The 26,281-nt window shown below is 42.6% G+C and overlaps 1 protein-coding gene across 6 annotated transcripts in view; it reads right to left on the bottom strand.

Annotated features, from left to right (window-relative positions):
- WIPF2 (WAS/WASL interacting protein family member 2) overlaps nucleotides 1–23,026 on the bottom strand; it is a 44,353-nt gene extending 21,327 nt beyond the window's left edge. Inside the window, exons 1-4 of one of the 6 annotated variants that reach the window (XM_036033868.1) lie at nucleotides 22,867–23,003; nucleotides 20,267–20,341; nucleotides 19,247–19,434; nucleotides 1,343–1,474 (exon numbers count right to left, since the gene is read on the bottom strand). In XM_036033868.1, coding sequence (XP_035889761.1) covers nucleotides 1,343–1,405 — 63 coding nt within the window. In that variant the 5' untranslated portion in view covers nucleotides 1,406–1,474; nucleotides 19,247–19,434; nucleotides 20,267–20,341; nucleotides 22,867–23,003. Of the gene's footprint in view, nucleotides 1–1,342; nucleotides 1,475–19,246; nucleotides 19,435–20,266; nucleotides 20,342–22,536; nucleotides 22,619–22,855 lie in introns of those variants that run through there. The other 5 variants (XM_036033871.1, XM_036033869.1, XM_036033872.1 and 2 more) reach the window with 5 other exon arrangements.
- Nucleotides 23,027–26,281: the final 3,255 nt, after the last annotated feature.

Genomic DNA, 26,281 nt, shown 5'->3' with positions numbered 1-26,281 from the left:
GCTTCTGCAACTTCGAGTGTCCTCCTTGTCTCTTCTCTTTCTGGCTAAACCTCACTCATCCTTTAAGACTCAGCTTAAGCACCGCTTCCTCCCTAGAAGCCTCCTTTGACAGCCTCCTCTCTAACCACTAGCTGAGGGGTCCCACCATTCATCTGTGTCCAGCACAGAGTTGGCTTGTTGACTTTCCTGTCCTGCCCATTATGCTGGGGCCCTTGGAGGCAGAAACTCTCTCATTTCTGGGCAATGGCATTACAGATGATTTTTATCTGCATCTTTTTGTTCATTTGCATATTTTCCTTCTCTTTTAATTATTTACACACACACACACACACACACACACGCCTAGCCCAGTCTCCGCCACTTAGCCCCCAACGAAAGGCTATTGAGTGAATGACTAAAATAGCATGATGCAGGACATTAATCCAAAAGGTTACAGAGATTGCAGGAAGTGCTCTGGGTCCTTGAGTCCCACTATAACCAGAGCAGCTCTGCTTTTATCTTCACTCACTGGGCTTCCACATAAAATTTCGCCCAAAAGGGGGGTTCATACATATTCTCAAACAAAATGTCTAAAAAGCAGAAGTTATGGGAAAAAAACAAGTTGGCAGACCCAAACTCTTGTCCTAGGTCAGAAATAAATTAGCTGGGCAAGTCACCTGTCCTCTGTAAGCACAATTTCTCATCTGTTAAACACCTAACACAACCCCCACATACAAACACCTCTGTGAGAGTCATTCTCCAGACTTACTTTTGCTTCTAAATTTTACAAAAATGAGGTAAAGCACCCAGGTTGCTTCTTTCTCGTGTGATACCATCCAAATATAGTAAAAGTGGCTGCCTCCTGGGTTCAGAAGCCACACTGTTTTTTAAAATCTCATTGTCAAACCTTTAAGTCTTCTTACTAATACATTCCACAAACTCCCTTCTTTCTTGATGGGGTGTTAGACTTCATGGACTTGGTTTTAAAATGAACTGACTTGGAGAGGACAAAGAAATGAAATGGTACTGAGAAACAACCGCCAGAAATGACCATCCTTTTCCTCAAAGATGCCGCAGAAATGATGCACTGACCTTTTTCAGAACGAATAGTTTTAGGGGGGAACACCAGTTCCTCTCTGATGCCACCTGTCCAAATCTCCAGACTGAACCAAAACAAGATCACAAGAAGTCATTACGGTCCTAGGAGGACCTCTCAGGAATCAGATTCGTTAATACGGGCAGACTTGACTTGTTTATTCTCCATCTTCCTGCACCACAAGTCTTTGAGTATGGTATGTCTTATACCATGGAAACGTAAGTATCCACTAAGGTTTTGAGATAGGCAAGTGGAATGATTACCTACCTGATTAAAAGTGGGAGGCGGAGGAGGGCCAGGAGGGGGCGGAGGGGGAGGAGGAATTGGCATCCTTGCCCTGCTCGCAGTTGGCACTGCTCTCTCGCTGTTTTAATTTGCAGCTTTAGGTCACTCATATACCTGGAAATGAAAGGGAAATGCATGAGAACTTTGCCATTAAAGACACTGTGTATCAGGAGAACTAGGGGATGGGGCATGACACCAGAGAAACTAAGCACCTCATTTCCTAGCTCCACTATGACAGAGTCCAGGGCTTGTAAACTTTTTTTATAAAAGGCCAGATAATAAATATGTTGGGCTTTGTAGGCTGTATATAGTCTCTGTCACGTTATTTTTGTTTTGATGTTTTTCAAATGAAAAAACTTTATTTATTTCAGGTTCAGAGCAAAACAACAGAAAGTACAGACAGCAGTCACATACCCTGTTCCCGCCGTACACATACGCAGCCTCCTCCACCACCTGCAGCCTGCGGAGGTGCGTGTGTTACAATGGAACCTACATCGACACCCCATTATTGCCCCAAGTACACAGTTTACATTAGGGTTCACTCTTGGTGTTGTACATTCTATGGGTTTGGATAAAGTATATAGACAACTACCCACAACTGTAGTATCACACAGAATAGTTTCACTGCCCTAAAAAATAACCCATGCTCTGTCTATTCATCCCTCCTTCCTCTCGACCTGTCAACCACTGATCTTTTCATTGTGTCCACAGATTTGCCTTTTCCAAAATGTCATATAGTTGGAATCATAATAGGTAGCCTTTTCCAATTGTCTTCCTTCACCTTCTTCCGTGTATTTTTATGGTTTGATAGCTGATTTCTTTTTAGCGCCGAATACTATTTCATTGTCTGGATGTACCACAGTTTATTTATCCATTCACCTACTGAAGGACATCTTGGCTGCTTCCAGTCTTAGCAGTTATGAAGAAAGCTGTGTGGACATAAGTTTTCAGCTCATCTGGGTAGATACCAAGCAGCACGAATGCTGGATCACACGGTAATAAACTGCCAAACTGTCTTCCAAAGTGGCTGTACCATTCTGCATTCCCTCCAGCAATGAAGGCGAGCTCCTGGTGCTCCACATTGTCGTCAGTGTTTAGTGTTGCCAGTGTTTTAGATTTTGGCCATTCTAATAGGTGTGTAGTGGCCTCTCGTTGTTTTAATTTGCAATTCCTTAATGACAAAGGAAGTTGAACATCTTTTCATAAGCTTACTGCCATATGCAATATGTGTATCTGGTCAGGTGTCTGTTCGTCTTTTGCTAATTTTCAATCAGGCTGCTTGTCTTATTGTAGAGTTTTTAGAGTTCTTTGTATATTTTGGATAACAGTCCTTTATCAAATGTGTATTTTGCAAATATTTTTTCTCTGTGTCCTGTCTCATTCTCTCAATTTTTACATTTAAAATATGTAAAAACCATTCTTAGTTCATGGGCCATACAAAAACAGACCACGGATCATATCTGACTCATGGGCCATAGATTACTGGCCCCTGAAATAATCACATTGCTGGAATCTTATCACAGCATAAATATCATAAGTGAGAATTTAGCTACTTATCAAGTTACCAAAATATATACAGCTATCCAATCTACTATAGTGTGTAAGTGACCCTCATCGTACAAATGAGACTAAAGTCAGTGAGCTGTCTGACCCTAAGATGTTAAAGTAGGGGCAAAGATAAAACCAAAACTCAGGCCCTGGCCAATGTACTCGGTTGGAGCGAGGTCCCACACACCTAATGGTTTCGGGTTTGATCCCTGGTCTGAGTGTGCACAGGAGGCAGCTGAGCGGTGTTTCTCTCTCTCCAGGCCCCTCTCTAAAATCAATGGACAAATGTCCTCATGTGAGGAATGAATGAATCAATCAATCAAAAACTCAGGAACAATAGCTACACCCCAAAAAGCTATCCTAAGGAAATCCCAATTCTTTGTTTTTTAAGGCTTATTTTTCATTCTCATTTGAGAAAGAGAGGAAGGGTGAGGGGAGAGAGAAAGAAACAGAGAGAAAAAAAGAAGCATCAATGTGAGAGAGAAACATTGATCAACTGCCTCCTGCACGTGCCCCAACTGGGGATCAAACCCGAACCCTAGGCATGTGCCCTGACCAGGAATTAAACCAGTGACTTTTCAGTGAGCAGTACTCCAACCAACTGAGCCACACCGGCCAGGCCAAAATCCCAGTTCTTGACCCTCACAAAATCAAAATCAAAATAACATGACTACCAGGAACTATAACTTACAAATGACGGAAAAGTTTCAAGATAGGGTACTCAACTTCATTAGTTAACCCATGGAAGAACTACTCCCAAGCAAGGTGATAATGAAATCAGGACCCAGGAAAATCCACAGGCAGCCCTAGCACAGATGGGTGACCATGCGTACCAAGCCGAGCCTAAAAGATCCAACCAGTTTAGCAATCCATTGGAGAGGTTTGGTTCTGAACTCTTTAAAGGGGTGATCAAAATCTCTTTGTGGTTAAAGGAGTAACCAATTAAACGTGTCTCTTAATGCCCTGGGAATGATGAAAGGAAAAGGCAAATATTCCAAAGGTTCTATAAAACCAAAAACCTTATAGGTGCGTAGGATTTGATCAGAAACATGATTGTGAAGGTCTTCAAAATGCCAACTCCTCCCAGTGTAATGCCCCTACAGGCTGGCCGGCCAACAGGGCTTTTTGCTCCAACCACAAAGAACCAGACAGCACTGTAGCTAGGTGGTTCCCATGGGGGATGGTGTCAGAACTCACTCAAGAAACAAGCAGCTAACTCCCCTCCAGGGGAAATACCTTCTGGTGCTGCTGTCAAAACTAAGCCTAGCATTTCTCTGCCAGGTATTGAACACACTAGGCTTTAAAAATTGATCAAAATAGCAAATTCTCATAAGCAGGCCATTTATCACGGGGCGGGGAACAGGACGCAAACTGAAAATAAAACATGAAGAAAAAAATTCTTCTATTTCAATTCTCTGGGTTCTCTATGACTATTCTACTCCAAAGCCCCCACAGTATTCTTTTAAAAAGCTAGCAAGAAACATAGGGAAAATAATAGTCTGTCAGAAATAGATGCTTACGACTAATGCCAATCACCTCCATTCCTGACTTGTTTGAGTTTCCAGTTCCACCTTTGCCACTGCCACAGTTGCCATGATCTCCCTGAACGACCAGGAAAAGAGATTCAGACAAGCCCCTCATTCCTCCCATACCCACAGGTGATCCAGCCTACATGCTATAAGGAAAGAAATGACCTAAAGGAACAACCTGTGCCTGACAGTGAGCACCACTTACCAGGCAAAGCAGCAGTCGCTAGCATGGGAAATCTCTTTCTGAGGTCAACCCACTACAGACGACCACTAATATATTACACAGCTAGAGATGCCTTTTTTAAAATTTATTTTATTGATTATGCTATTACAATTGTCCCACTTTTTTCCACCTTTGCCCCTCACCACCCAGTTAGCCCCCCTCCCTCCAGCAATTCCCCCCCACCCTTAGTTCATGTCCATGGGTCATGCATGTAAATTCTTTGGCTCCTCCATTCCCTACACAGTACTATTCTTGACATCCCCTTATTTTGTTCCTACCAATTATGCTTCTTAATCCCTGCACCTTTCACCCCATTCTCCCCTTTCACCCTCCCAGCTGATAACTCTCCAAATCACCTCCATATCTATGATTCTGTTCCTGTTCTGGTTGTTTGCTTAGTTTGGTTTTTTAGATTCAGTTGTTGACAGTTTTGAGTTTGTTGCCCTCTTAATGTTCATGGTTTTTATTTTCTTCTTTTTCTTAAATAAGTCCTTTTCACATTTCATGTAATAATGGCTTAGTGATGATGAACTTCTTTAGCTTTACCTTGTCTGGAAAGGTATCTGCCCTTCCATTCTAAATGATAGCTTTGCTGGATAGAGTAATCTAGGTTGTAGGTCCTTGCTTTTCATCCCTTTGAATACTTTCTGCCAGTCCCTTCTTGCCTGCAAAGTTTATTTTGAGAAATCAGCTGACAGTCTTATGGGGACTCCTTTGAGGTAACTCTCTGCTTTTCTCTTGCTGCTTTTAAGATTCTCTATCTTTTTAACTTTTGGCATTTTAATTATGATATGTCTTGGTGTGGTCCTTTTTGAGTCCAACTTGTTTGGGGCTCTCTGTGCTTCCTGGACTCATATGTCTATTTCCTTCACCAGATTAGTGATATTTTCTTTCATTCTTTTCTCAACTAAGTTTTCACTCTCTTGCCCTTCCTTTTCTCCTTCTGGCATCCCTATGATTCAGATGTTGGTATGTTTAAAGTTGTCTCAGAGGTTCCTAAGCTTGTCCTCATTTTTTCTGAATTATTTTTTCTTCTTGCTGTTCTAAATGAATGTTTTTTCCTTCCTTGTGTTCCAAATTGTTGACTTGATTCTCAGCTTCCTCCCTTCCACTGTTGGTTCCTGGTAGATTTTTCTTTATTTCACTTAGTGTAACCTTCGTTTCTTTCCTTATGTTTTCGCCATACTCAGTGAGGTTTTTAAGCATCCTCATCACCAGTGTTTTGAACTCTGCATCTGATAGGTTGGTTATCTCCATTCTGTTCAGTTCTTTTTCTGGGACTTGTTCTGTTCTTTCATTTGGGCCATATTTCTTTGTCTTCTCAATTTGGCAGCCTCTCTGTGTTTTATGTAGAGGGGCTTTTGACTCCCTGTAAAAGGCATCTGTAAATTGCATGGGGTGGAGCTTTAAGTAATTACCGAGTGGGGTCAAATGGCTTCACCACTGTGTGGCTCTGTGTGGGGGGAGGGCTCAGAGAGGGTACAATGCCGCTGTCTGGCTTCTGGAGGTTCCCCCACATAGTCCATGCAGGCCCTGTAAACAAATGTTCCTGAAAACCTGGCAGTTTCTTCCACTGCCCCAGCCTCCAATGATTTTTACAGTCAGAAGTTATGAGGATTTATCTCCCAGTGCTGAAACCCTGAGCTCTATGGTCTGGCCTGAGGCTGGGATTGCTGGCTCCCAAGGTAACCCTCCTGATTTTTATCTGCCACACGTGAACGTGGGACTGCCCATTCTGCCACTGCACGCCTCTTCATGCCACACTGTGTCTCTGCGCCTCTCCACACCCGTAACTCCGCCCCTCCTACCCATCTGGATGAATGTGGCTTCTTTAAATCCTTGGTTGTAGGACTTCCACATGGCTCCATTTTCCAACAGCTATTATTTGTTTTGAGAAGTAGTTGTAATTCTCTCTGAGGTTGCGCAAGGAGGCAAAGCGTGTTTACCTACACCTCCATCTTGATCATAAGTCAGATGCCTTCTTAAAATAGGTTCAATTTAAATTCCAATTTCAAAATAGATCCATCAAAAAAAAAAAGATCACCTTCATCAAGTGACTAACTGTAGTGGTGACTACTGGCAGTGGCTCGTAACCTTTCTTCTGCCCCCACAAAGACTGCATGGATGCCACGCTCCAATCAGTGACACCGAGTATACAACGGCACATACATACACCGCAGTAGGGTGTCATCGAGTCCGTTTTACAGTGAGGACCCTGAAGCCCCAGGAGTAGGAGTGCGTGCACACCAGAGAGAAGGGGCAAAACTGAATGACGTGAGGGTGGCCGCCTAACCTCACTCAGGAAGGAACTACAAAGTTAGGAGTCAATTTAGGTCTTCTCCTCACCTTCTACTTCAATCACTGAAAAAAAAGTCTCCACTGGAAATTGGTTAGATTTAGCAACTTCTCTATTTTTCCAAATTAAAATTCAACCCACTCCCAGTTTCTAATGTGACAGAATTAGTTCCTAGTGATAGAACATAATCAGTTCTCTGTTTTCCAAAAGCAGCCAAACTTATGGAAAATTAAATTAATACAACTTTCCTTTGCATGAAAATCCCCAAAGAAGCTTTATTACAATGAATTTAGGATTGGCACATGCCATCACTAATTCAATACAGAGAGTCTCCTTTGAGAACTGCTTTTAGTTAAAAATAAATGAACCAAAGCCAGATGGGTACTGGATTTATCAGGGTGATCACTTTGTAATATATATAAATGTCTAATCACTATGTTGTATACCTGAAACTAATACAGTATTGTATGTCAACTGTAACTGAAAAATGAAAAAAAAAATTTTAATGAACCAAAAACAGTTCACAAAGTTTTATGACAGAAATAAATTTTAGTGACCAACTATTTTTAGTCAAAGGACAAATTCAGGCCTCCTGGAGCACTGTTTATTGCAATTTTAAGAATCTAACATTCCTGAGATTAAACTTAAAAAGTGGGTTCGCTACAGAATTTCTAGTCTTTCCTTTCTATTAAATTAGAACAAACCTCACCATCTGTGCTCTTCAGAGTCCTTGATTTTCAGAAATATTGTGAGATTGCCTCTAGTTCAGTAATACAGCAATTTTCATTCCCTTCTTAAGCCCTTCCATCTACCCCATGATATAATAAGCTTTTCACATCCTCAAGAGTCAATTTCTGGGGGGGGAGGGAGGGAGGGAAAAGAGAGAAAAGGAGGGAGGGAAGAGAATGCAGGACTTTTTTTTTAAGATATAGGGTTTTTTCTTTCAGATTTTATTTATTTATTTTCAGAGAGAAGGGAAGGGAGGGAGAGAAGCATCAATGTGCAAGAGAAACAGTGGCTGCCTCTTGCACACCCCCAACTGGGGACGGAGCCTGCAGTCTAGGCATGTGCTCTGACCAGGAATCGAAGTGGCAACATCTTGGTCGGCAGAACAAAGCCCACCCCACTCACTAAGCTACACCAGCTAGGGCTCAATTTCTTTTAAATAAAGATCAGAGAGCATTACTTCAAGTCTTCCTGATGTCAAATTTATCAAGGAATTCAGAGATGTCTTCATAAAACCATGAAATTAATTTTTGAAAAGTGCTTTCTTATATTCCTCAAAAAACCAAAACTATTTTTCTATTAAATTTCCTAATATTTCATCCAAATATTCCCATGTTTTAGGAGCAGGAGACTTCTGAGTACAAAGACACTGACTATTGCATTTTGCATCTGAGAAATAAGGAACCCAATTTAGTTGTTGCTTTTTTCACATGTTTAAAATCATGTAAGAGGTATCCTAGTTACCACAACAATTTGGGGCCTTTATTCAAATGACATTCTGCTGTTATAAAACTCAAGTTTCAACCCCAAGTTAGTTTAAAAAAAAAATTCAGAAACATCTAAATCTTAATGCTATCTGCTTTCGTGCTAACAGATCTCAGGTAACAGCACTTTCCTTTAATCTTGGCTTTGACTACAGAGTAAATTACAGTGTCGAAGTACCCAACAAAATCCCACAGGGGGGAAAAAAATGACCTGAAAATGTAGGCTGCCTCCCCTCAGCAGGGTCTCAAAGGTCTCAGTTCTACCTCACAAGAATAAGGTATATGGCCCTGGCTGTGTGACTCGGTTGGAGCGTCATTCTATTCACCAAAAGGATGCTGGTTCAATTCCCAGTCGGGGCACATACCTATGTTTTGTGTTTGATCCCTGGTTGGGATGTGTAGGAGAGGCAAACAATGGATGTTTCTCTCTTCCTTCCTCTTGTTCTAAAAAATCAATGGAAACATGTCCTCGTGTAAGGATTTAAAAAAAAAAAAAGAAGTTACACGAATAGGAATTTGGGATGTTAACAAGAAAATTATCTCTCCTTTTTTAGCTACATATTCAATTCTTTAATATCCCATTAAACCTCTTCCTAATATAAAGAAACAGAGAAATAGGTAAACAGACATTTCAAGATCTTCTTTGGACAAGTGGCTCTCCGACTGTCTCTAGCTATCCTAAAGAGAAGACAGTTGTATCTTAAGAAGATTCCAGACATTCGCCCCACTGGAATTCTTCTGATCCCATAGTTCAAATCAGAAGAAATCTAACAGTATCAGAGATGGAACATACATGTCTGACAGAAAATCAGCTGCTCTAGGATAGCAAGTAAAAAGCAAATGAGATGGGAATGGGCTCAATGTGTTACAGAACTGGTAAGGAAGCCAGGGTAGCTGGAACACAGTGAGGAGAGTGGCAGCAAATGAAATCCAAGGCCTTGCAGATCCTCCTCCATTCATTATGCCTATAATACCAAAAAAGTCTAAACAAATCAACAGCTTCACACCTAAAGGAAACCATAAATCCAATCGGTTATTTCATTAATCCCAGACTGCACTTGATCTCCTAGCGTAAGCACAGCTAAAAGGACCTATGTACTAACTGGAAGCCTTCCAGGGTTAAAAGTTATCTGATGGTAATCTTCCTGGGTGTCCACCTGCCCTTCAACTTTGCTCCTGAAAAGCAGTACAGTGTGGGGAGGTAGGAACTCATTACCATAGTGGCATAAGGGCATCCAGCTCCAAAGCCAAAGAACCCCAACACGGGAGACGAGCCAGAAGCCACCGAAGAGTATTCACATGCCACTCCAGCAGACAGCAAACAGAAGGAGTCAAAGAGGTTCTCATAATTACACGGGAACTCATGTCAGCACAGAATTATGAACACACCTTCATGTGCTCTAGGGCAGAATACAGTAGAGGGTCTCCACTAAGTCACTTTTGGTTTAAAATACAAGAAAACAGACTAGAGTAACTTCCGTATTGTACGAAGGCCTCCTCACCCCAAAAGGCTTTGTATAGTTTGAAAGTAATCCACAGCACTCTTCTCTCAGTGGAGAAGGCACTACTGCCCCCTTGAAATTCAATTCAGTCAAACCTCTGATGAAACAGATTTCTATCATGATAGAATTAATTAAAATTCTAAGGTTAGCTCCATGAGGGAAAAAATCATTTTTCCAACTGCAGGCATTTTTCAATCATGGACAACTCAACTATGTAGCAAATCTGACTGACCCAATAAATAATCAAATATCACATATCCACTGTGAATATTTAAACCGAAAATCCTGGGACTTCTACAACTAAACCTGATTGTTCCACTGTTTTTTAAAAAAGACTTTTATTTATTTATTTTTAGGGAGAGGGGAAGAGAGAGAGAAAGGGAGAGAAACACCAATGTGTGGTTGCCTCTCACACATCCCAAACTGGGGACCTGGTTCACAACCCAGGCGTGCGCCCTGACTGGGAATTGAACCATCGACCCTTTGGTTCACAGGCCAGCGCTCAATCCACTGAGCTATACCAGCCAGGGCAAATGCTTTAGATAAATGATTTTTCACAGTTACGAACAGCACATAGCCCGGGAAGAGAAAAGGAAGACGGCAGAAGAAAGATAACTACATAATGAAATCCTTTCAAATATAATTTCTGTAATAAAAATGTTAAGTATACATCCCAACAATGAGGCTCCCCCCTCCAAAGTATGACTCTTTCCTCTTGTCCCACATTTTAAAAAAGTCCTAAAGACATAAACTCGGAAGGCTACTTATTCACATACGACTTGATGTGGTAAGTAGTAGGTACCACAGGTTATTCCCAGATACAGGGCAACCCAGGAGCCAAGTCCTCTCATCTGAAATGATGGCAAACAATGAGTGAGAAGTCTACTCTTGTGTTCAATTAAATTACTACTGCTGCAAAGGGTAGCTTCATTAAAAAATAACTAATGCAAAAGCAACTGTAAATTAAATGTCTGAAAATCATCCTAAACAGATAACAGGTAATGACCTCATCAAACATCTCCACCCCCTATGACACCCCAGAGCAAAGAGAAAACCCGTTAACCTGAAAGCACTCAAGTATTGGGAAGGTGGGAAACACGTACAGAAGAATAGTCAACTGCTAACAGTCAATAGCTAATAACCATAAGACCTCCAAGAAATGAGAACTAGGGTACTACACTTGGCTTCTACAAACGTCACTAAGACAGGCACCATTTGGCTCCTGACCTCCAGGCAAATCACAGAAACCTAGGCACAGCTGCAAACATCTCACTTACTGATGCTTCGGAATGGCAGTAAAAGCTTCCTTTTAGGCCTAGGGATCTATAAATACACAAAAGAAGAAAATATGCCCTTTCATTCTGTCAAAGTTAAATATAAACTTCCAATCACAGTGCTTGAACATCTCCAAAAACGATGCTGCATACATCCAAGGCAGATCATTAGTACATCTGTTTTCAAAGCCTGAGTTAATTTCCCATTTTACAAAAAATAAAAATAAAAAATTAAGATTCCTGGATTTGGACAGCGAAATGATGCAGAAAGTAGCTCAATCTCCATAACTAATATTTTCTCCCCACCCACACATCCCAGGAACCAGTGGCTTTAGAAATGTTGGCTAAAAAAATGGAGTCAAGCCCTGGCTGGTGTAGCTCAGTGAAGTGAGCACAGGCCTGCCAACCAAAGGGTCACTGGTTTGATTCCCAGCCCAGGTACATGGCTGGGTTTCTGCCCAGGCCCCCAGTAGGGCATACAAGAGGCAACAACCAAATATTGATGTTTCTCTCCCATTCTGCTTCCCTTCCCTTCTCCAAAAATAAATAAATATAATCTGAAGAAAAAAAAAGGGAGTCAAATGAGGCCAAAGTCATTACCATCAGCCAACATATGACTAAAGAGAGGAATTAATCAGATTAAGAACACAAATTCTAATTTAGAATTCCAGACCAAAGCCAGACAGACTAAAACACAGTCTGAATACAAAAGCAAAATTAAGGGAAGCCTCAGAAATTTGCTTTGATGATTTAAGATAGCAATAAATGGTTTAGAAGACCCTTCTAAAACAGTCTCCAAACTTGCCTGATGACAAGATACAACCCAGGGTATTTGTTACAAACACAAAAAGATTCCTGAGTCCTAATCCCTGACCTTCTAAAATCATAAATTTTCCAGAAGAGAGATCTGAGAATCTGTATATTCAACAATTCCTGGTGTTAGGAAAGTCTGAAAAAACAGTAAAGGAGTATTAGTAATCAACTACACAGATGCTATCTGATAGGTAGCAGCAAGAAGAAGCTGATGACTATGTTGGTTAAACATGAATATGCTGCATGCATTTTATCATAAAACATCATTAAAATTATGCAAAGGAATCTTTTTCTTAAAAGCTTCAAGAAGAAAACAAAACAAAGAAAATAGAAAAGGAGACAGCAACAGAAAGAGATGCCAACAAAATTTTGGAAGCTGGAAAGCAGATGCACTGGTGATGAATAAATTTAAACGCCTGCAGTGGCAAGCAGCAGATTCCTAGCCCAGAATCTCAGAAAAGGCTCAGAAACTGGAGAAACCCAGTACCTCCTCTGGAGGAAGAAGAATATGAGGGGCTGAAACAGGGGAACTGGTGGAAAATTCGAATAAGAAACAGAGTATTCCATCCTCTTTCCCTTCCCCATTCTGCAGAGCAGAAGATTGGAGGAGTTGAATCAGAGGGCCTCTGAACCAGGGACCAGTCACAGCTAAGGGCAGGAGTGCCGAGCTGAAGACAGGGGATCAAATAAAAGTCTAACTTACTCTCCTTTCCCCATCTCTCTTCTCCGACTTGGCTCCAGAAACACGAGATGCTGGGCTTACACTCTCCAGGCAAGAGACTGGAGGATCCACTCTGAGGGAACTAACAAGCCCCCAATTCACCCCGAAGTGATGCCCACCACTTAATAAGCCAGGGCTTCATGCTCAGAGCATATCAGTACCTCATTGTTTTTATCTTTTTAATTAAAAAATGTTTATTGATTTTAGAGAGGGAGGAAGGAGGGAGGGGGAGGGGGAGACAGACAGACGGACACACGGATGCGAGAGAGAAACATTAACTGGCTGACTTCCATGCACACCCTGACCAGAAAGCAAACCAGCAACCTAGGCACGTGCCCTGACCAGGAATCAAGTTCCTGACCTTTTGGTGTACAGGATGACGCTCCAACCAGCTGAGCCACGCTGGCCAGGGCTAGTACCTTATTCTTAAAAATGAACAGATAGCGAAGAATTATCAGACATTTGAAGAAAACCTCTGAAAGTAGGAATCAAAGTAAAGAAATAAAACAGAATTCCTGACAACGTGAAAAAATATCTAAGAAATTAATACTAGTAGTACAACAGAAAAAATGGAAAAGCTAAGGAAATCTAAACATTGAGTGAGTAAATAAAATAATAACAATAATTTGCAAGGAGAAAATAGAGGACCAGTCTAGGAGTTTCACCATCCGGAAAATAGGGGTTTCCAGAAAGAGAGAGGAAATAAATAATTATGGAAGAGGGAATACATTATCAAAGATATAATACAAGAACACTTCACAGAGCAGAAATAAGTTTTAGACTGAAAAGGCCTACTACGTGAAAATGCCAAACATGGTAAATATTTAAATATCCACACCAAGGCACAACATCATTGTATTTCAGAACACTACAGGTAAAGACAAGACCCTTAACCTTTCAGAGAAAAAACAGACCCTACACAAAGACCCCAGAATCAGAAGAGCATCAAGCCTCACAACACCATTACTGAAAGTTACTAAGACCACAAAGCAAGGCTTAAAATTTCCAAGATATGAGCTCCAACATGACATTATAGTTAATCAAATATCAACTAGCATGAAGGTAGAAAAGAGAAGATTTAGACATGAAAGGCTACAAGGCCTCAAAAAAGGCACCCCTCGCCATGTGTCTGAATGTACTGAAAAGAGATTTATACTTCTGTCTGGGTTTAGGGATGAATCAGTGATTAACAGTCAGTAAATCAAGCAAAAGGAAAAAGAAAGAAGGGAGGAAGGGGGAAGGGAAAGGGGAAAAAAAAAAAGGAATGGCAATTACTACATTTAGGGAAAAATGTATAAAGGTACTATAATCACAGTACACATAGTCATTTTATTACATGCTAATTTTTTCCCTTTAAAAAAATTGTTTAAAAATATTTAATTTATTCATTTTTAGAGAGAGGGGAAGGGAGGGAGAAAGAGGGAGAGAAACATCAATGTGGGAGAGAAACATCGATGGGCTGCTTCTCGCACACCCCCAACTGGGGACCTGGCCCGCAACCCAGGCATGTGCCCTGACCGGGAATTGAACCAGTGATCCCTTGGTTCACGGGCAGGCACCCAATCCACTGAGCTACACCCGCCAAGGCCTAGTTTTTTTCTTTTGGTAACATTTACCACTACTGTCTTCTGGACTCATGGGGTGGCAGGTGGGAGGAGGCTGTAGGCCTGGAAACTATATTCCCAGAATCCCATCAAAGGGGTTGTGATTTAAATTCCAAGAATACAAGTCATTCACCCTGGCTGGTATAGCTCAGTGGACTGAGCGCGGGGCTGCGAACCAAAAGGTTGTTGGTTCGATTCCTAGTCAGGGCACATGCCCGGGTTGTGGGTCAGATCCCCAGGAGGGTATGTGTGAGACACAGCCACACATTGATGTTTCTCTCCCTCTCTCCTTCCCTTCCCCTCTCTATAAAACTAAAAATAAATAAAGTTAAATAAAAAAAAGATCTGGAAGATAGGAAAAATGTAGATGTCACTACTGCTCTTCTGGTAGCTGTAAGAAGGTGTGTGGCTTTGGACAGATAAGACACCTGGTTTGCTGCAGTTGCTAATATTCTGCAAATTGCCTGGTCTGGTTTTTAAAGCAGCCAAGATTATTAATGGTAGCATTTTCTTACAAATCCCTGTAATATGGTTTTCCCTCACCTATGTTCCCATGGCCTTCCAATGGTTTTACAAGCATCTAATATCCTCTTTGAAATATCAAGAATGGTTTGTTTTTCTGATTGAATTCTGATATATACTATAAAAACACAAAACACTGATTTAATAAAGATTGTGATGGTCTGTATTAGGAAGCTAGCGGAAAGGCTTGAGGGTAGGTAGAAGTATAAAACTGCAAAATCACATTCCATAGTAAAAATTCAATAGGTAATATCTATGAATGAAAAAAATCAAGAAATAGTAGTATAACTCTGTAGAAACGTGAAGATAATACACATCAGGAGCCCTGGCTGGTATGGCTCAGTGAATTGAGTGCCAGCCTGAAAACCAAAGGGTCGCTGGTTCGATTCCCAGTCAAGAAAATATGCCTGGGTTGTAGGCCAGATCCCCCAGTGGGGGAGTGTGCAAGAGGCAACCACGCATTGATGTTTCTCTATCTCTCTTTCTCCCTTTCTTTCCCTCCCTAAAAATAAATAAAAACTTAAAAAAATACACACCAGGGGGAAAAAACACTAAAAATATTAAAAGTAACCGAGGATGAACAAGTAGAAATGGAAAGCAGTATTTTCAATTATAAGACTTGTGGTGCCCTGGCTGGTGTGGCTCAGTGGATTAGTGCCGGTCTGAAAACCAAAAGGTCACAGGTTCTATTCCCAGTCAGGGCACATGCCTGGGTTGCGGGTTAGGTCCCCAGTAGGGGGCACATGAGAGGCAACCACACACTGCTGTTTCTCTCCCTCTCTTACTATCTCCCTTCATCTCTCTAAAAATAAATAAATAAAATATTTTAAAAAAGATTTGTGGTACTATTTGACTCTTCAAACTATGTAGTCTTACTATTTTGATTAAAATTTTTTTAAATTTAATTACTAAAACCCCCCAAATTCTAACACTGTATAAGAAAAACCATGCTTCAGATTTACCAACATTTAAAAAAATAAGATCTATTTATACTACATCTGTCCCAAGACGCCAAGTTTGCAGGTTCAATCCCCAGTCAGGGCACATTAAAGAAGTAACCAAAGAATGCGTAAGTAAGCAGAACAACAACAAATCAGTAAGTATTTCTCTCTCTCTCTGCCTCTCTCTCTAAAATCAGTAAAATTAAAATAAATAAATAATGGATCTGTTATCGATACAGTTAAGGAGTAGAAAATCCTCCCCAAAACAAAATAACTGAAAGGCTATTATGCTTGCTTCTAGAACCCGTGCCTTGAATTCGGTGCTAATGGAAGCAGGCTGCCTAATGTGACCTGAATCTCTGCCCCAGCCTGGGTGTCACCAGTGCTTACCACCCCAGGGCTCACTCCATGTCACAGGTCAACTATGTGAGGAACTTCCAGGTCACTATCAGAAATCGTGACCAAGATTAATTGTAAAGGTAAACACAAAAATAGAGGGATAAATCTAAAAATCGGTTACCTTAGATCCTTTTTAGGACTTGTTTTTAATTAAATGCACTAACTGAAAAATAAAAACCACCAACATATGCTTACAACTTCTTTAGAAGTTGTAAGAGACTATTAATTAGATTAAAAAGGTGATGACAAGTAGAGCTGAAACCTAGTCACTGATGACAACGAAATGACTCTTCTCACACTGGGCCAGCCATGCCTCGTAACATTAACCCTCCACTTCCATGAGCCATCCCTCATTAGCACACCCAAATATAAAAGGAGAGAAGCATATACAGAGAACAGTCCGAAATAAGGAAAATCCAGCTAAGACAGTCTCCATATGAAAAGGCCTGAAAGAAAACTTAAACAGATGCTCCATGAGATGCTGACCCAGACTTCACATGGACAGAAGTGTTGCCTCATTTCAAAGATAAATGGTACCTTAAGTTCCGACTTGCCACAGATAGTCTAATACCAAAGCTGTGACTTCCACTGTTGACTTCACAAGTCTCTGCTCTCTCACTCTCACACCCTTAAGCCATCAGACACACAGAGGTTTCTTGCTGAAATGCTAGGAAAATTTTCAAATTTTCATTCCATGAACACTAGTGATGGGCAACTAAACTGGGAATCTACTTTAAGTTAGGGAAACAGGGCAAGCTGATCAAATCACACAAGGTACTGAATTAAACAGGCCCATCTGGGCTTGGAGGAAGAGTACTGTGATTTCTGAACAAAAGTCGACATAGGTACAGATAAAAATGCTTCCATGCTTTTTTATAATGGCGCTTCGGCTACTAATTCATTTGTATGCCCAACAGGAGTCATGCATCACGTTAAGATGTATGGCCTAGATGAAGGGTGTGATAGGAACATCTGTGTGCGCTCTCTCTCTCTAGCCCCATAAGGCTTACTAAAAATAGTAATATTCCCTAGAAGTAGGTTTTCTGTTTCCTAAATAGCAGGTCTGGCAAAACTAACACCCTGTCATCCCCATAATCTAAGAATTGCTCCCCAGTAATCACCCATCTCACCAATTTCTAAGATCCTAAAATTTTAAGACCTAATCCAGCCACACAAGTTTAATTTGCAGGACCTAAAAGAAATCAAGACTAAAATAGACTTTATCCAGGGAAATTCTTATAGAAAACAGGTCCACCGTATAGCATCAAATTTTTTTATGATATTGACGGTTTTAGCATGAACACCAGTAAACCAGTATCTGTGGAAAGAACTGACGGAAAAAAAATCTCTACTATAAAGGCTGAGCTCAAAGTTCACTATGATCTTTATTCATTTTTGGAGAGCTCACGCTCTCTGCATCCTTGCCTCCTACCACTCTGCTGCTCACTCCCTGAGATCCAGACGCTGGAACTTCCTCCGACTCTTCAGAACAGCCACGCTCTTGCCCTCCTCAGGATCTTCACCTGTGCCATCTCCTCTGCCCAGAACAGTCTTTGGTCCTCCCCTCGCCTTCTAGGTTCTGCCTTAAAAGTCATTCCCTCACAGACCTTCCCTGACCGTCCTCCTTCCCTGTCAACTTGGGTTAGGCTTGCAATTAGCTGTCTCCATAGCACTTACAGCAAAAGTAATTATTTGTTTAATGGGTCTTCCCCTCTCCACCGTAACTGCGTGAAAGCGGGGACTGAGTCAGTTTCGTTCATTGCTCTATCTCCAGCACCGAGCACAGTGCTTGGCACACAGCAGAGGCTCAAACACTCTCATCTAGTAAGTGAGTAACACGGCCCCCCAAAAATCAGCTTCAGCAACTCTACTTATAAGGGGTGGGCTAAGTAGGTTTATAATTGTGAGTACACAAAACACAGACTTTATTCTTATATTATTATTTATTAAAGAGAAAAAAGTACAGTGTATTAATAGTGTGCTATACTTGTTTTAAAAAAGTAAGAAATATACTTATTTGCTTCATAGGTACATGGTATCTCTAGAAAGGATCTTAAGAAACTGGTAATGTTAGTTGCCTCTGGGAAGATGAACTAGATTGTGAGCAGACTAAAGGTAAAAGGTAAGCTATTCACTGTACAACTTTATCTTTCAAAATTTGAACCACGTTAATGTATTGTCTATTTAAAAAGTAAAATTTGCTAAAGACAGTCCTGTCCTTATTCCTAAGACAGTGATGGAAAGAGTTTAAATGTTCTACACCTAGATACTTGATGACAAATGTCTAGCCTACCAGCTGAACACTCTCAGGGTGGAAGTGGAAAAAAGGAAAACTCAGCCATAAATCTCAGACAGCTTTCCCCACACTAGATTACATCGCTTCAGAAGAAAAGTCCATTTTTGGGGGAACCAAATGTCCCAATCTGGACACACAGAGAATGTTTTCAATCAGAAGGGATTATTGGGAGAAATGATTGGATTCAGCATTTCTATAAGCAAAAAAAGTTGATGAATCTGTACTGAAGAAATATAAACACTGACTAAAAATAAATTATTTTCACTGAAGGGCCTTAAAATCTAAATGGAGCTTAATTTGAATCCACAAAGTTTAAGAAACTAAATTTTTCTGGAAATCAATTTTAAGAATGGGGAGGAAAGCTACACACATTCCTTAAAATACAGATTTGCCAAACTTTAAGATTCTCTTTAGGAAAGAAAGGCCTGAAACTTGTTTAAATACAACTCCAATAATCACATGTTATCATAATCAAAGCCCTGAACCAGTCCTAGCCACACAGCTCAGTTGGCCAGAGCATTGTCCTGATACACCAAGATTGAGGGTTCAATCCCCAGTCAGGGCACATACGAGAATCAACCAATGAATGCATAAATAAGTGGAACAACAAATTGATGTTTCTCCCTCTCTCTCTCTCGAATCTATTCTACATAAATAAATAAGTAAATAGCAGCAGTCCAGGACCAGAGCTAAAACCCTTGGTTCTGAACCCGTGGAATTTCCCAAACCTGCATATCAGGAACAGATACGCTGGACTAATGATGGCAGGAGAAAGCCGAATCCAGGGCCACCAACGAGAGGATCTGTCTTGGGGTCTCCAATGTTATAAGAATCAATGTCATAGAGTGCAAGAAATGATCTTCATAATCCATCCCAAGACCTATTGGAGACACTGTTCTCTTCAACTAATTATCCCCTGAAAAACAAAAGGGTATTTACTAAGTAGAACGTACTGAAAGGGCATTTACCAAGCAGAACAAAGTATTTAGTATAGCCATTCTAAATTGTTATGACTTTGCCAAGCCTAAATGGCAAGCTGGAAGCCAATTCCTACCTCCCCTCTTTGATCACTTATTGGCCTCCACAGGTTCTTTCTGCATTAGCGAATGTATCACCTTTTCCCCCTACTAACTTCGTTTTTCTCCATAAAGTTCTGAGCAGCATTTTAAATGCCCTTCTATACAGTATGCCAAACAGTGCCCGTGAACTTAGCCTGTGGCTCCCCAAGCCCAAAGGCTGAGTGAGAGAGGAGGAAGAAAGAAGTTGGAAATACTCTCTTTTCTTCAATGCCCTGGACTTTCAAAGGCAATGATTCTGCATTTAATCACAAGATGAATAAGAAACAGATTTGAATTCAGAAAAAACAGAGGAGTACAGAAACGTTCAGTAAAGAGTACTGCCTCCGTTTCCTTGCTGAGCAGCTCTCAGGACCTGCCCGTGGACCGCATTCTGACACGGAACACCCCATCCACTCTAATCCGGGGCATATCCCTCAAGAGACAGCCGAGCGGAACCCTGCCAACTGCTGCTCAGGAGTTGTGTGAAGAACAGTAGCAACAAGGGCCTACTTTGAGAAGGAGATCAACAATCACATTCAAGAAGAAAAGAAGTTATTTGGCAAAAAGAAGCATGTTGCCAAAATGTTAGTCACAGCTTCGGGGCCCCGGTTTGTGTTTCTGCGGCCATTCTTCGCTTTGACAGAGCCCATTCTCTGGCCCAGGAAGCCCGGCTCAGCTTCTGTCACCCACCTCATCTGCAGCAGTCAAGAATCCTTTCAGTCTGGTGGGATCAAACTGTGACACAGACAAGATGTCCACCAGAGACTAAAAGGGAGGAAAAAAAATATGTAACTTGCTGTTTCCACTTAGGACTGGACCAAGCAGAGTGGTGGAAAACACAACAGGACAGGAAAAAATGAAAAATCATCATGTTAAACACGCAGGCTATACCCACCAGCCTTCCCGAAGCTCTGAGCCTCCATAACTTACTTCTGAACCTTCTTTAAAACAAACCAAAAGCACACACAGTAGACTGAAACGACAGCAAAATGCAAAACAAGTTTTTACTTCCAAGTGTACATACTTCACAGCCTACCGCTCGCTCTTCCTAGGTTAGTGTGAAGACTGTTTTGCTGAAATAGCCTGAACCAGCACACCATGATTTTCAGAATTACTTCAAGAGCAACAGGAAAACAGACTCAAGTACACCAGGTTACTCTCCCGAAGAGCCCAAGAAGTCTAGAAAAAACACCTGACAATTTTCGATAGGAAAAGGATCCCTCTCTTCCCTTCTTAAAAGCAAAACCTGAAAACTCCACCGTTCTCAACGCCTTCCCCCTTCCCCGGCATTTCACCTTTGTGCTGACACCGCGTAACTAATCAGTAGCACCTAAGGTAAACACCACCCTGATACGGAGGGTGAGCGAGAACGAGAAACTGCCCCCTCTCAAGCAAACCCACGTCAGACCTCAGAAGCGCCGAGACTTTCAGGAACACTGCTAGGCCGAACAAGTTCCCCTGCAAGCAGAGTGTTTAGGGTGTTATGCCCAAAGGAAAAGCTCAATCAGTCGCTATTTCGAAGGGTTAACAGAAGGGTTAAAACTGTCCACAAACACAGTGGCAACAGGGCCAGAGTGACTGGACCAAAGTGACTGTCTAAAATACTGCACTTCTGTGAATTTTCAAAAAGATCCTGAGGAAAGTCAGTGTTTGCCAAGGGTAAAGTGATTGGAAAATGAAACGCAGAGTTTGAACGAGTGAAACATTCTGGTGGCAGACTGCATTCTCCAATGCTCTCCATCAACGGACCTCATCCGCCCCAACTCTGACTTCCCTATCTCAATCTTGATGGCAGCCAATACAATGTTAACACAATAACAGGAATTTTTTGGCTACTAAAAGTTGAAGTTAAGAAAAGCTTAAAAAAGAAAATGGACCTGTGTCAAATCTCCACTCCCCTAGCCCAGTGGCTCAATACACCAAAAAAGTTTGGGGTTCAATCCCTGGTCCAGGCATGTGCAGGAGGCAACCGGTCATCAATGTTTCTCCCACATCAATGTGTCCTTTTTCCCTTTCTCTTTTTTCTCTCTCTCAAATCAATAATCATATCCTCGGGTGAGGATTAAAAAAATAATAAATCGCCAACTCTTCCCTAGCACAGAAAAGCAGCAAGGCTGAGAGGAAGAAAATGAGAAAGACCTGTCTTCTAAATATCAGTATGCCAATCTTGTTTTTCGAGGTTGATTCTTTACAACCGCTTTAAAGATCCCATTTGGTGGAAACAATCTTTTAGAGGCAGTGAGGAGACCAAACCTGTATCTCAAAGGGAAAAAATGAGAGTTTAACAACTGGCCTCAAATTGTTAATCTTAGTTAATCCTTAGGTGGGCTAGAACAGTCAGTCATTCCTTGAGGTTCTTCAGCGATGTGTAAAAGGAGAAAACAGTGACCAAAATCATTCAGTAATTCATTCAAAAACAGCGACTCTAAGGCAAAAATGCCAGCATGAAAACGGAGGTGAATCTTGGGGGTGTCCAAAGCAGTAACAGGTTATTCCAATCCCTTTAAAATGACCAATTCCAGTGCGTACACCAGCTCTTCCCGTTTGTCACCCCAGTGTTAGTTACCTTTTGAGAATTTTCCTTCCTGATTAGTAACTCAACAACACGCACAGCCCATGCTGAACACTTGAAGATTTCCACCTTCCCTCACTGCACACCACCCCAAACTGAAGCCTCAAGTCGGCTACGGCCAGGTGCACCTCAGCGTTTCTCAGTCCAACCTTTCCTCCATCGTGATTCCTGCGAAACTAACGCTCTCAAGATTCCCTGCAGTGTAAGCAGTTTCCCGAACCAACCTCCCAACCATTGGTTCTCACTCAACTCAATCCCCAAAATGTCACAGTGGCCCCCTCGCCCGCAGCATCCTGTTAATTACCTGTTCCCAACAGGTCCTCCCTCCCCATCTCCCTTTTTGCGCACGGTTACCTCGTTCCGCGCTCTGAGTCGCTGTCTTACTCACCTTACCCAACCCTCAGGATCCTTTATTTCCTGCCTCTTGATAATTTTCCTCCACATTTTCACGGGCATCGTTCTCCCCACACTAATTCCCAACCACTCCCCCCACTTAGATTCCCCACGCCCCCTCTTCTCTCCTGGTTCTTCCGACCCAGCCCCCGGACTCCCTCCCCTAAGGCCCCGCCCCCAGGACCCCTCACTTCTTCAGGCCCCTCCTCCAACGCCCCTCTCCCCTGAAGCCCCGCCCCAACCCCCCTCTTCCCCGGCTCTCCCTCCCACTCAGGTCCGCAGGTCATCTCAGCGACAGACCCAGACTCCCTCACCCCTTTCCGACCTGGCCGCAGCGGCTCCAGGAGCAAATCCTCCGCCACCTCCGCTCCAGCTTTGTCCCGTCCTGCTCGACCCCCGCCCGGCGAGCTCCCTTTCTCGCCGCCGCCGCCCCTTTTGCCAACCCGGAAATGGATCTGCTCCCACCGTCCCCAGCGTCCGCGAACAAAATGGAGGCGGGGGGAAAAGGAGCAGGGAGCCGGGAGCGGAGAGACGCTACACGCATGCGCCTCTGGAAAGCCCGCCTCCTGCCGGAGGCTGTGAAAGCGGAAGCGGTTCGGTAGCCACCATCTTGGGGAGGTCGCAAGGACTTCATCTACTAGCTAAGAGCAAGGTTTGCAACTTTGGTTCCACTTGTAATCACCTGGAAACACTTAAATAGTGATGCCGAGTTGCACTCCCAGAGATTGATTTAATTGGTCTGGGGGACGGCGTCGGCATCGGGCCTTTTGAAACTGCGCAGATGATTCAACTGTTGCCGAGGTGGCTAATCAGCGAGCTAAACAGGGTCTTGAATATACCTCTTTTTCTTTATCCCACGGCGCGCGTATACACACACACACACCTCTCACAAATGTCCTTCCCTAATTTCTAGTTAACGAAAACCTCTAGGCCTCAGTCAACCTTGCAAGAGCCCACGAGTCAAGCTTCAGTTGTCATAGCAACTGAGAGGCAGGCCTCCTGCCAACAAGTCATCGTTAACGTCAACGTAACCACCTGACTAGAACACTGGTGAACACCGGTCTCCTCTCTGCAGGGTCTGAGATTCCCCAGATTCCAGGGGTGGAGGACAGCGCCGCAGTCTACAACTGCTTGGGGTCTGGGAGAGGACTACTGTGCCCCTCCGTGTTGGGGCTGCTAACTCTGTCCCTGCTCACAGGATCCCTCCCTAGTCCACCCACAAAAGTACCTTTCTACTTCAACCAAGTCCATTGTCTTCAAAATGCTCTCCATCGTCCTTCCCCTCCTCCGAATCTGAAGTAAGGGGACAGGATTGGGATTATTACCTGTATGCCTTTGGGCCTCAACTACCCCATCTGTAAAATGGAGCTAATAGTGCCTGTCTCGACTGTCTCATGAGCTCAAATCAGGTAATGATGGGAAGGCATGTGATAAGCCAGAAGTTATTATTATTATTTTTGTTTGCTAAGGATAGTACTGAGCGCCACCCACTAGTCAAGTGAATGTCATGACATCCATTGACACAGGACCTGCTGTGGGCCAGGCATGGGCTAGGCACCAGGAGATGACTGTGGAACTGACTAAGGCACAGCATCTCCCCTGGGGCACTCACTGTGTGGTGGGCAGATTGGCATGTAAACTGCTCGCTGAGATGTAAGTCAGCATGTGATTAGTGCTGTGGGGACATACGGGCTCCTGAACATCAAGCCAGAGAGTGATTAATTCCTGCTAAAGAATGGGAGAAGATTTCGTAAACAGTTTTCAACTCAGCTTTGAAGGATGAGTAGAATTTTATTATTAATCAGAGAAGGCAAGGAGCACATTCCAGACAGAGCTTACCCGTGGGTGCAGAGGTAAAGATTTTCAGGTATGTAGTCTAACATGCCCAAAATTAGGGTGATAGGGCCAGGTGGATCTAAACCCAGCTCTTCAGCCTTGTTTTTCTTCTGTCCCATCCTCACTGGCTATACACTGTGCAGAATGGCTTTTTTACAAAAGATTTTATTTATTTATTTATTTATTTATTTATTGAGAGGGAAGGGAGGGAGGGAGAGAGAGAGAGACATCAATGTGCGGTTGCTGGAGGTCATGGCCTGCAACCCAGGCATGTACCCTGGCTGGGAATCGAACCTGGGACAATTTGGTTCTCAGCCCGCGCTCAATCCACTGAGCTATGCCAGCCAGGGCCAGAACGGCTTTTTATTGCAGCAACACACCACGTGGTCCCTCAAGGCCTTTGTACTGGCTTGACTCTGCCTCTTCCTCATTTTTCAGGCCTCCGCTCAAATGCCCCCTTTTCAGAGGGCCTTCCGTGCCCACCACAACTGATGTAAGCCCCCATTCTCTGTAACATCACTGTGTGATAACAGCAGTCCCTGGGGTGGAACAGAGGGGCATCGCACACAGATTTAGGGATACAGGGGTGGGCTTCATGAGGAAAGTAACTTCTGAGTGAGGACTGATGGGTAAGCAGGAATTGGCCGAGGGCAGAGGTGGGGGAGGAAGCATTTCAAGGCAGAGGCAGAGTATGTGCAAAACAAAAAGAATCACAGCACATTCTAAAAACAAAGTATTTTGATGTGGTTAGAGCTAGAACTATGGGAGAGGCAAGAAATTAGGTCAAAGAAGTAATCACAGCATCTGAAGTTTGTTAGCACTGCCGTGGGCCTTGTACTGTCTTAACTTCACATGTCGTAACTCATTTAATCTTTTCGGGAACTTTCTGAAGCAGGTATTATTGCCCCCATTTTAGAGTCAAAGAAACTGAGACACAGTGCAGTTAACCATCTTGCCCCCCAAATCACATACCTACGAAGCAGCAGAACTGTCCCCAGAAACTCTGCATTCCAAATGATCCGGAACCCTGTCAGACCCAACGTCCCTATAGTATAACAACTACGTTGTAACTCTACTATCCCGAAGTGAAATTAACAGATAGTATAACCTATGTGACTTCAAAAAGCAAGTCAACATAATGCCTTAACAATAGTGAAGACAAGTGAGAGGAAGGTAGCTTAATAGGTCAGTGCTCAGGCACCACTGTGCTGGAAGATACACGGTACAGTGGTCAGCTGAGGGCGCTCACACCTAGGCTGGAATCACTAAGAACGGGACAGTAACAAGTGCAGACTGACCTAAGGGCATTTCGTTGGGCAGCATTGTCATCTGTGATGTGATTTCCCAAAATGGTGGACAACTCTTTGTTGAAGTTCTGAACAACACACAAAAAATATATATATATACAGTAGTTGTATTCCTAGAAAAGACAGATTATATTAACAATGTGCAAAAAAATTTCATGATTGTACTTGCATTTTCTAATAATATGCCAAGCTAAGTACCTTGGAGACCTCCTCCCTAAAAGCAACTAAAAATCCTGGATAAGTTATTTTTAAAAATCTTAAACACTTTGATTAAAAAAAAAGTAAGGCATTTTCAGGGCAAAACAAGGTGAGTAAAGGCAGGGGACACGCACACACAGGTAAGCGAGACACTGAAGCAGGCCTTTGCCCTGAAGACACTTGCCTGCTGGGTGAACATGAGCTTTGGTCAGTGTCTCATGGGAAAAAGGAACAGCCCCAAACCTCCTCAACAGGGGAGCTTCACAGGAGGTCTCCCTTCATGGAGATGGGATCCCAAAGGACCACATTCTCATGGCAAGGGTGAACCAAAAATAAACCAGTCCCCACCTCCCTTGGGTGTAAGGTTAATGGAGATGGATCCTAGGCTCAGGTGATAAT

Source organism: Phyllostomus discolor, chromosome 8 (assembly GCF_004126475.2).
Source record: "Phyllostomus discolor isolate MPI-MPIP mPhyDis1 chromosome 8, mPhyDis1.pri.v3, whole genome shotgun sequence".
In the NCBI taxonomy this organism is placed as follows: domain Eukaryota; kingdom Metazoa; phylum Chordata; class Mammalia; order Chiroptera; family Phyllostomidae; genus Phyllostomus; species Phyllostomus discolor.
The sequence above is the reverse complement of the archived record's forward strand: the minus strand, read 5'-3'. Positions and strand labels throughout refer to the sequence as shown.